Source organism: Lepisosteus platostomus, chromosome 5 (assembly GCF_059453375.1).
Source record: "Lepisosteus platostomus isolate fLepPlt1 chromosome 5, fLepPlt1.hap1, whole genome shotgun sequence".
Classification (NCBI taxonomy): Eukaryota; Metazoa; Chordata; class Actinopteri; order Semionotiformes; family Lepisosteidae; genus Lepisosteus; species Lepisosteus platostomus.
The window spans coordinates 63344237-63356143 of NC_142615.1; the positions used below are offsets into that span (position 1 = coordinate 63344237).

General features: G+C 41.0%; 1 protein-coding gene across 1 annotated transcript in view; it reads right to left on the reverse strand.

The window, feature by feature from the left end:
- The window catches only part of LOC148670971 (zona pellucida sperm-binding protein 3-like), a 44196-nt gene extending 32575 nt beyond the window's left edge, over positions 1–11621 (reverse strand). Inside the window, exon 1 of the mRNA XM_088631039.1 lies at positions 11554–11621. Within this exon, the coding sequence (XP_088487165.1) occupies positions 11554–11621 (68 nt within the window). The remainder of the gene's footprint in view (positions 1–11553) is intronic.
- Between the last annotated feature and the right edge of the window lie 286 nt (positions 11622–11907).

Here is an 11907-nt window from a genome sequence, read left to right on the forward strand (position 1 = left end):
GGAGGAGACGCGCATTCCGCACGGGGAGCGCAGAGCAATGAGTTTCACCTGCAGCTCGCCGAGTCCTGTCCTATATAACCGCTGAGCCCGGACACACACAGCGTCTCCAGCCAGTGTTGGAGATGCACAATATCAATAGTTTTTTTTTGTGGGTTTTTATGCAGAAGCTGGGATTCTTTCGCTTTTGTAATAATAATAATAATTAGTGGATTATTGGAGTTAGTGGTTACTATGCTAAACTGGCGCGAATGGCGCTTCTATTTCTTCTGTCTGCTCAAACACTGCTGGGCAAAGCTTAAATTAAAACCCTTTTTCTGAAACATTGAGTGTGAGGGGTAACAGGTGGAGTTTAAAGCCAAATAAAGGGCTGTATTGGATGAAAGTAGTAGATTGCGTGAGTGACGAGTAACGAGCTCGATCAGACCCAAACTCCATACGTGCGGTAAAGAGAAGAGTACAGATGCAGCCATTCAAAATGGGTGGGCGTGTCGTGGTGTCACGCAGTATCACGTGGTTAATCGCGTCATTTGATGCCATGCCGGAAACTATCCGCGTCACCTTGTAAAACCGCCGGGGGGGAGCTTAACCTCTCATGTACAGCATTTGAGCTTTCAATTTTGAACTGTGTATTACAGCATGTTAATCATCAGCCATTAAAATGTTGGTATATTTTATTAAAGCAAGATTGCTCAGTTGGACAAAAGTACACAACCTACCTTTATCAGAAATATTTATGCATCAAAGCCTTTACCGAAGATATTACTAATAGTATTAATAATGAATGACTTTGGACAAGCTGTATACTCAAAGTATAATTTCTTGAGCACATTTGTACAAGCACTTGGAATCTGTCCAAGCCATACTTTGTCAGGCATTTTGTTTTACTTCAACAGGCATAAAAACTCCCTTGCTTTTAACAGGGCGTTTCATAATTTCTAACTACGAAAATGATTTAAAATGTGACACCTATCATTCAACTAGAGCTCAAAATATCACAAGGATCCTCAAGAGCACAGCAAAGACTGTATTTAAAGATACTTGTATGTATCAATGCTTTCTTTTCCGTATACCAGATTTTATGGAATCACTTCAGAAGGGTGTCAGCCAGTCAGATTCCAGGAATCAGTACTTTAAAGGAAAAATACACACCGGTATTCCATTTCTCCCTAACGATTTTAAGCATCCAAGTATTTAACTAGCATGTGAAATAGCATGTGAAAAAGTGGTAGTTTTAAGCTTTTCTGCTAATATAATATGGAATCGCGTATCTAAAAAATTGAATAACGATATGATTATATTCGTGTACTGCGACAGGGCTGTGTAGGGCTGTTTCGCCTCTCTCTTCATGTGACTTCCCTTGTAGCCTACTGGTCTACGTGCCCGATTACCAACTCAACGGTTGTGTGTTCAAATCCAGCTGGTGCTGGACTTTTCTTTTAACAAACATTTCTTTGAAAAAATAGAATAGCGATAGTATGGACAATCAGTTGACTTTTTTTATTTCAAAATATCACAACATGATCGATTCTAAGTCATTTTTGATAACAATGAATAGTCACCTTCTTGCCTTCTGACAACGGTCCCTGCTTCTGCTTCCTGCTTCTATTGTGTGTGTTTCTTCCCCGCGCACCCCAGCCGGGCGCTCTTCGGCCTCTGCCCGGGACGAATGTATATTTTGATATTTACACCCGGCGCGGCACCGAGGGAGCGTCTGCATTTATAACTTAGTTTTTGAAATTAGTCAAGCAATATGAAGCATCTCCTTTTACTTTTAAGTCCCTTAAATACATTGAGCACAGCTTTCTCACCACTTAAGATTACTTTTTGATACCATCCTTACACAAAGCAGAAACTTTCCGATGACATACAGTACAAGTGGAAAGATTACAGATTTTAATCGTCTTTAATTTTGTTACGTTATACATTTTAGGAACGTTTCATCTAAACAAACACCACAAAACCATTCTCGATTGTATTTCTGAATGTTATGTTACACCTACAGTAGTTCACTGCTTTAAATACATCGAATTAAGAAAGTTATGTGTAGCACTTTAGATCTTTTTTTTCTGAACCAGGGAAAATCTGATCATGTTTCTCTATAACAATAATAAAAAAAATATTTTACATATCACCTTTAAAAGTGGCATCTCAAAGCAATACAGTAGATTGAAAAACAGTTAAAAGGGACCAAAGTAAATACCAGGCAAATTTTTTTTAAATAAAATGCTTTTATTCATTCAGCAGAGAGACACACACACCGGTTTCCATTGACAAAATTGTTTTTTTTCAATTCCTCTTGTCTAACAGGAATGTTTTGTTTGTGGTTAGACTAGAGGAAAAGAGCGCCTTCTTCTACGAAGCATTTCGTTGATCCGATCACAAATTCTTTTCCAGTCGCACGCAGTAAGGGTTGTAAAGCGCTGATTCTTATGGAATGTGTTCCGCCGGGGATTCAAAAAAAAATATTTTTTTAATCGCGTAAGGAAAATTGCAGTATAACTTTGTTCATGCACATCATTATACAGTATCTCATTTTGTATTTTGATAAAAAAAATTGTTTGCCCAGCCACTATTGTTGTTATTGTTTTTATCCTGTAAAGCGCTTTGAGGAGCACAGCTTTCTCACCACTTTCTCACCTTCTCACCACACCATCCTTACACAAAGCAGAAACTGATTGTATTTTCCGATGACATACAAGTGCAAAGATTACAGATTTTAATCGTCTTTTTTCTGAACCAGGGAAAACCTGATCGTGTTTCTCTATAACAATAATAAAAAAAACTTTATTTTACATATCACCTTTAAAAGTGGCATCTCCAAGCAATAAAGTAGATGGAAAAACAGTTAAAAGGGACCAAAGTAAATACCAGACAAACGCAAATGCGTTTTTAATAAAATGCTTTTATTCATTCAGCAGAGAGTGAGAGGGACATCCAGCAGAGAGAGACACACCGGTTTTCATTGACAAAAAGTAATTGTTTTTTTTACGTTTTGTTTGTGGACAGACTGTCCACAAATGTGAGACTCTTTCTCAGACTTACATTCCCGAATGTCCCCCGAACCGGTCAACAATCCTAGGAAGAACACGAAACAGCCTGTTAATAAAATTGTTACAATTTTATTCGGTCAGTTCTTCCTCCCAGAATTTATAGATCGCATCGATCAGTTCCTGCTTTGTGACGGGCTTAGCAGTTTTCCGAACGTAGTCTTTCAACGAATGCCAAACCATTTCTATCGGATTTAGATCTGGGGATTCGGCTGGAGTTTTCACCCAGTTCACTCCTTCTGCTATAAGCCTCGCCCTTGCTGCTGTGTGTTTCGGATCGTTGTCTTGAGAGACGGTGCCTTGATCCAAACTGCTCCCTGATATATGGGGCGGCATGGTGTGTGACCACGACTTCCTCGAAGAATACACGGTCCATAATTCCTTCGAAAATAAGAAGTGGTCCCGAGCCTCTTCTAGATATACCCCCCCCCAGACGTGAACCTTCAGTGGATGTTTGGGCTTTGGCTTGTCCACATGTCTCCCCTTTTTGCAAAATGCCATTGTTGAAAACTGTTCCAGAGCCACTGTTTCGTCGGTAAAAAGTACATCCTGAAGTGCCTCCCCCTGTTCAATCCATTGGAGCGCTTGCTTGAGTCTTTCCTCTTTGTTTTTTAGTCTTATCATGGGGCATGTGTTGGTTTTTCTGTATCTCCATCCAAGCCTCCTGCGTACTCTTCTTATCGATGTCGGGCTAATGGTCGCACCGAGGTCAGCCCAGAGCCGTCTTTGGACTTGCATCGCCGGTAGCTCATCATTTTCATCAGTCAGTTTGTCGATAGCTCGCACAATAGGACTTGAAAAAAAAGAGATCAACAGTTAGTTTTAAAAATAATGTGTGTAGTTGTATTTACATGCAAGAAAGGTATTTTTAGAAATTTATTTACCTTTGAATCGTCCTCGGTTTAGATTCTCTTTGCCTCCTCTCCCCTTTATAATGCCTTCTCACTGTGCTTTCAGAAACGAAGATGTCCATCAAAGCCAACTGCTGTACAATGTCCCGTGTTGACTTCCCGTTTCTTTTCATCTTCATTATTTGGTGTGAGAGAGTCTTCGTGATTTTGGTCATTGTCCGTCTCCTTACCAAAGCGATACAGTGGTGCAGCTTGAATTCTGTACCTATATACTGTATGATATGGTACAGATAAAACTTACACTATACCGATGAGCTAATGCCAGGGAAAGACACTCCTATTTTATTTAAAACACAATACGCCAGGAAATGTGTCTGATGCATTAGCAAGTTAAAACAATTGGGTCGAAAACCTGGGCGTAACACCATTTCCTTTTTCTGATCACTCGCTTTCTGGATACACGTCTCACCTGTCCTGTTCTTTGTTTTCCTGGTTTGCTGATTAAGCCTGCTGCGGTCCACTCCTACCCTCACACCTAAAGAATACTATTTTAAATTTCTTGGCGCAGTTCATTAACCATTGTATGTGCTGTCCGTGCCCAAAATGCAATTTAAAAAAAGTCAAAAACCGCTCTCAAAATGCAATTTAGAGCTCTCTGGCAAGAGGAGACACCCAAATCAATGTAACATGCCACAGTTTGTGCATGAACAGGGTTATACTGCCTATTCCCTTTGATACCCGATTAAAAAATAAAATAAAACATGTTTTGAATCCCCGGCAGAACCAGGCATCCATATGAATCAAGTAACAGGTTTATTCCATGCTGAAAAAAAGAAGAAAGAAAACACATTCCATAAGAATTGACTGAGCTCCGCTCTGTACCACGCAATGATCCCCCCGGAGTCTCTGCCCTGGGTTATTTGGGTTTTTAGACAGAGGGTAAAAAACTCTCTCTCTGGCTTGACCTCCCCCTCCATAGGTATTGTCTGTTTTTTTGTTAACAAGGCTCGCCAGCTAATGTGACTCGAAACCTGTCTTTCTAGCTTTTAAAGTCGTGCGATGTGTAAACCACAATTCAACTAGAGAAAAAAGACCTGACTGACAAGATTTAAGATGTGGCTGTCAATGTTGGATAAAAAAAAAACACATTGCCCGCCCGACGTTTGTTGCATTGCTTGAAAAATAACTTTATTTCGAGAGACTGGATAAGTAATTCAAGTGTTTTTTTTTTAACTTCCTGGAAAACAACTAATAATTTAACTATATGTGCAAACGTTTTATGATATGTTGCTGTTGTGAATCTCTGTGGACATGTGCTGGCTGGACAGGAGGCTCTACTGTACACAGAGAGGGGCGGGAGGAGGGGTCAAGCAGATACATACTCTTAGAGTTTGATTAATAGGGAATATAATACAAAAATATAGTACTAAAAAAAGTACTACCACTTTTAAAGGTGATATGTAAAATAAAGTTTTTTTTTATTGTTATAGAGAAACATGATCAGATTTTCCCTGGTTCAGAAAAAAAGATCTAAAGTGCTACACATAACTTTCTTAATTCGATGTATTTAAAGCCTTGAACTACTGTGGGTGTAACATAACATTCAGAAATACAATCGAGAATGGTTTTGTGGTGTTGGTTTAGATGAAACGTTCCTAAAATGTATAACGTAACAAAATTAAAGACGATTAAAATCTGTAATCTTTCCACTTGTACTGTATGTCATCGGAAAGTTTCTGCTTTGTGTAAGGATGGTATCAAAAAGCAATCTTAAGTGGTGAGAAAGCTGTGCTCAATGTATTTAAGGGACTTAAAAGTAAAAGGAGATGCTTCATATTGCTTGACTAATTTCAAAAACTAAGTTATAAATGCAGACCCTCCCTCGGTGCCGCGCCGGGTGTAAATATCAAAATATACATTCGCCCCAGGCAGAGGCCGAAGAGTGCCCGGCTGGGGTGCGCGGGGAAGAGCATTACAGGAATGAAAGGCGGGGTATAGGAAGGTGTACAGTCTGGGCAGGTATAAATTACACTTTTCTAAAACGTATTTGAAAAATAAAAACGATTACAATCTAATCCTTCCACGTTTGATCCCAAAATCCCAAGAAATATAAATCTAAATGGGTAGAAAGCTATGCTGAAAGTTTATTAAGATACTTAGAAGACAAAGATACTGTATCAATTTATGTTGCATTAGCCTGATTATGATTAAAAAACACATATAATTAAACACGCGTTCGCGATTTAAATCAAAACACGATTTAAATCAATATAAATGTTTATATTGTAACGCATACTGTCCAGCCTCCATTTCTCTATAAAAATTTACTCTATTACACACACACACACAATAGAAGCAGGAAGCAGAAGCAGGGACCGTTGTCAAAAATGACTTAGAATCGATCATGTTGTGATATTTTGAAATATAAAAGTCAATTGATTGTCCATAATATCGCTATTCTATTTTTTCGAAGAAATGTTTGTTAAAATAAAAGTCCAGCACCAGCTGGATTCGAACACACAACCTGCCAGTTGGTAGTCACACACCTAGACCAGTAGGCTACAAGGGAAGTTGCAGAAGAGGGAGGCGAAACAGCCCTACACAGCCCTGTCGCAGTCACGAATATAATCATATCGCTATTAAATTCTTTAGATACGCAATTCTATATTATATTCCCTATTAATCAAATTCTAAAAGTATGCTTGTTGACTCCGGTATCTCTTTAGATAAAGACTTCGATGCTTAAAAGGTTTAGGGAGAAATGGAATACTGGTGTGTATTTTTTACTTTAAAGTACCAAGACCAGCCATATACTGTATGTTTATGTTCCAAAATTAATATTGTTTATGGCCTTCACACACGTTACAGTATGCTCCTATTCTTTTTATGCTCAGCTACTAAGATTTCCCTTCAGTGGTAAAATTCAATATCTACAACGGGCACAGTAAAGACGTTTACTGTACTGTAAGTCTTTCTACGACAGACCAACGGACTACGAGTGCCCCTGTCGGTCAACCAATCACATACCGCGGTACCCCGCATCATCATGCGTCACGATGCGCGACGCCGTAGCCAATTACTTCCGGTACGTGTCTGTACCGCGCACTTTGAATGGGTGCATCTGTACCTCCTTGTGATGCATCAAGAATACACAAAACTACGGAAGCCCGTTTCCGCCAGGAAGTGGAAAAAAAACGCGCTATGGTATCTCATATTTGCGATTTCGAAATTAACCCCATTTAATTCTGTCCTTTTGTTATTGTAATGGATTCAGGTTCTAGGGCTTGTGCACTTGCCGCTCCCGCCCTAGTTCGTGCCTCACTGTATAGGCTCAAACCCAGGTCTTGCCAACTAAGTTACGGCAGCGTGGGGAGTCTGGTGAGGGCCACAACTTCCCGGGGTGTGAGTGCCAGCCGCGACCGGGTGTCAGACTGGTTGTCCGGCCAGCTGGCTTATATTCTACACAAGCCAGCACGTGTGAGCTTTAAGAGAAGCAGGACGCTGGTACCTGAAATGGACTGGCAGTGGCAGGCCGACTTGGTGAACATGAGGGACTACAGTGAGTTCAACGATGGTTTCTGTTACATCTCATCACATATAGACATGTTGTCTAAATATGCCTGGGCCGTGCCACTGAAAAGTCTGGAGGTGTCGTGACAAGTGATTTCCGAAATATATTTCAAGAGGGTCGTACTCCTAAAATGCTACAAACTGATGACAGAAAAGAATTTCTTAACAGGACCTTCCAAAATTTTCTCAAATGTGAGAATATTGAACAATTCATTATGTCCAGTGATGTGAAGGTTAGTGTAATAGAGAGGTTTAACAGAACTTTTTCCACAGCACGTTTCATTTCATGTATGAGCTGATCGATGTTGCAGTAGTACCCTCTAGGTAAGGTACATGTTCATCAGCGATGAGACTATATGGACAGAAAATCTTCATCTTGATCAAACGTGTTTAGCGTATGCGGATAGTGCAGCTCGACCAGACCCACTTCAATCCCCAGGTCAATCGCCTTTGCCAGATGCTCTGTGAAGTACGTGCTGGTATTCTTTGGAAACATCTTTGAGGATGAATTACTGGCCAGCGTAACCTAGAAGACATTGGGGTTCATTTTTCAGCACCTCTATATTTCTTTGACCTTTGACTGTTGTATGAGAGCCCTGACAAGATCAATCATGTGAGAGCCCTCAACGGGTGCCCCCTTGTACACAAATTTTCTTTAATTCCCGGCTATTAACGGTTTATTGTGTGCCATAGTCTTTAACAATATCTCGGCATTTCTCTGGAACCACTGAGACGCACTGTCTAAAATATACCCAAAGTCAGCGTCGGTCGATGACGGCTGTTGTGGTAATGCGTGTGATAGATCGGCGGGTGCATTTTCGGGTTGTACAACAGTTAAAGTCCCCTCTTCAGAAACTTCCTGGCATACTAATGTCAAATACCGTTGTAACAGCTGATTATATAATTTCACGTTTTCATATTCAGGCAGATGCGAGTTCTGAAAAATGTCTCTCATTTCGTCATCCAACCTGCGGGTTGTTATTTTTCTCACATCGGTTTCTTTGCCGGACCAGTCTGGGAGTCGATCGAGCTGTTTTTGAGGTACAAGGTACATTTTTTTTCAGTGTGGTCCATTATTGGTGTTGTAGAAGCTCCGTAATCCATGGTACTACAATACTCAACAGTGTCCCGATAAAACTGCCGGACTGGTTCACCAAGAGTCTCTTTCTTTTAAGAGAAAGACCCCTTTGACTCAAAGTCTTTAAAAGCTTATGCTTTCTCTTCAGGGTCCCAAACTGCTTAGCAGGCTTAGCTATTGCCTGTACAAAATCATCTGAAGCCCCACAGAGAATAGCTTTCTGGTGACTGGGGCTGGCTTTTACCAGAAAATGTAAGTGTCAGGTTTCTCCGAACGCGTGAAGACATGACGACGGCCCGAACGTGTTTTTTCGACTGAGTCTGTGGTTGCGAGATCACCGTCTTTTAGATTCATTAAATACATAAGCCACGGGTACATCTGGGGGGGAAAGACCTGTTCACAAGCGATAGTCATCTGGGGTGTCGGCATTTAAATCCACCAACAAGTAACCGAAAGGTTTTTTAGTAGCGTCATCAAACGCTTCCCAAAAAATCTGGCTTTACCGGGATACATATGCCGTGACAGGGTTGTAATCTGTAGTTTATCTCTAGGGTTTTTAAACAGCACCATGTACTTTGTATTTAACGCGATAGTTCTACTTTTCCGGCCTTGACAAAACACATTTTGGACGATATACATGATCCTGAGGTTTCGGTGGTGTACGTATTTTGTAAAAGCTTTTTCTATCTCATTATTTTTACACGCAGACTCCATCAAATAATCAACTATAATCAAATTTACTCTATCCGGTAGCAGTAGCTGGTCATCGGAAAACGACGTCGGTAGCCCTTCTATAAACTGAATGTATGGAAATTTCACAAGCAACTCAGCGTATAGAGGTTGGCAGCAGCTGTAACACCAGACTATGTTTTCGGGTTTACGAGTCATAACGGTATCACCGTTCTCCAAGAGCTGTTTTATAAAATAACTTTTACCGCAATTTGAGGGTCTGGACAAAATGCATGAAAACGGGTGTTTTAACCTGACATCCATCGTGTTAATATCCGTAGGGCAACGATGTCAAATTTTCTTGCAGCACCCGCTTGTCGTACACCACCTTCTGGGTTTTCTTTAAGGTCCGGGTCTCAATGCGCCAATCCTTTTTAACACGCACGATCATCGGCTGTTGAATAGAAATGTGTTTAAATTCCCGGCACTCTGCATAAGGGTTAACGCCATAGTCAAAAACCAAGTCCCGCAGACTCTCAAAGTTAACTTTTTCACAATTGTTCACATTGAGCGTAATGCCTTTCACCTTTAAACAGGCTTTCCCACCAGACAGCTTGTACCCGTACGACTTGGGTCCTGTTGACACAAACTCGGTGATGTGTTGTCCAGCATTGATTTCGCTGGTCAGCTCACCCAAGTAGTCACCAAGTTCCGGATTCCACTCACCCTCCCGGCTCACAAAGATAACGGAATCTGTGTCGTGGTACAGACAGCGGTCTTGCAAAGCATTTAGCAGATTGTATAACTCCAAGCGGACATAGGTGGTTGTAAAGCTAGCGATGAAAATGTTAGTGTTTGAATGGCCTGTATAGTGGTGTTTAGTGTGTTTCCACGTAACACAGGCTGTGTTTTCATCAATAAACTCACAGGCCGACACCTCATGATATGGCATAAATAAGTACCTGAACAATTCATCGGGCTTTCTCACAATGGTGGTCTGTGGTAAATTGTCTCTTTGCCCATACTTGCCCCACAAACTGTTCAAGGCAATTTTTGAAAGCTGTCTTTTGGCCGGATTCTTCTTAATGTTGCCCGGGTCCAGTCGGACACCCTCTTTTTCATAATATCCGCTGACATATCTTTGTTGTTTCGTGACATCCGTAAACCAATCTGGAAACCCCGAAGCTTCCTGTTTCCCTTTCAGATGCAGTTTGATGTAGTCGGGGAAAAAAGATAGTGTGAGGACTTTTCGAAATGCCAAATTTCGTAAATTTTCACCCACTCTATACCCCAGATCTAAGGCCATCTGTAATTCCGTGGTGCACCAGACGCCAGTCAAGGCATGATCTTCATCACTGTGCTCGCAGTGAGTGGTCTGTTTTGTTTCAGCACATGTACGACACAGTGTGAAAAACAGTTTTTTGTCAATTTTGGTTGGAAGAACTGGAAAGTACAAATGTCTGGGTGGGTAAACTTTCACCTTCGCAAAACCGAAATACTGTTTTAAATCTCCAAAGTTGTTATAAATTATTCGGGGGGTGCCCTAGTAGGTATTTTTTAAGCTTGTTCACAAACGGATACAGACTGGTGAAATCATAGTAATGAATTTTTTCACCGGGTTGTGCAATGTAATGTAAACAAATAGCATTTGTTCTCCCCCTAAAAAGCGAATCGCGAGGTTGCAGAGGCATAACCATTTTCAACAAGCATGTCTCTGAACTCGTGCTCCCACAAAACACGCACGTTAAAACCTCTCATTTTGAGAAAATTAATTTTCACCATCGTCTTTCTGTACAACTAACCAAAAGTAGTGTTTGTCAGAGGATTAAAATCGTTTTCACAATTTCAAACGCTACAACCGTGAAAAAAGCAACCGTTGAACTCAAAGGCTGTCTGCACTCCGTCATTTACGGCATAACCATCCAGAAAATATGGCCCTACCTTGAACTCACCGGGTGTGGTTAACGCGTGTTGGATTTTAACATGCTCTGTGTGATCGATGTGCATAAGCCACTGAATGCTGGGTGTAGAAAATCATTTTTGCTGGCGGTGGTAATTGTCATGGGGTAGCAACGCTATCGTTTCTTCCTGTAAAAACATAAGTCTGAACATGGCCATGCAGAAACTAGCGATGGTCACAAACTGAAAGGGGTCGATGCACACGACGCAGACGGCCCCTGACTCAGTCACGCGTGTCTGTCTGGTCATAGTCATAGTCATAGTCATGACCTCGTCCTGGAACCTGACACAGCCTTCTCTTAGAATTGCCACATCCAGCTGGCAGTAGCGTTTCACCTCTCTCTGTAAGTTAAACACACTTCCCTTGCATTCTTCATACCAAACCAAAAACTCAGCTTTCTCGCTCGGCAGCATGTAGTTAGCGCCAAAAAGTTCTGGCGGCGGCATCGGGCCGACATAATTTTGGTTTTCTGAAATGTTCATCAAGTGTGGAAAATGACCCTTAGCCCCGGGGAACCCCATAGCTGCTTGCAGTTTGCTTAATTTCATAGGTAGAAAGTTCAGAGAATCGATAAATCTGATGTTCAGAGCTTTTACGGTCATACACATTATCTTACCACCCTGATTAATTAGTTCAACGTCCATCATTTCAGCTAACAACTGTCTGATCACTAGGTAATTGTCATATCCCTTGCCATTGTGCGATATGAACGTATGGTTTTTGAAACATCTA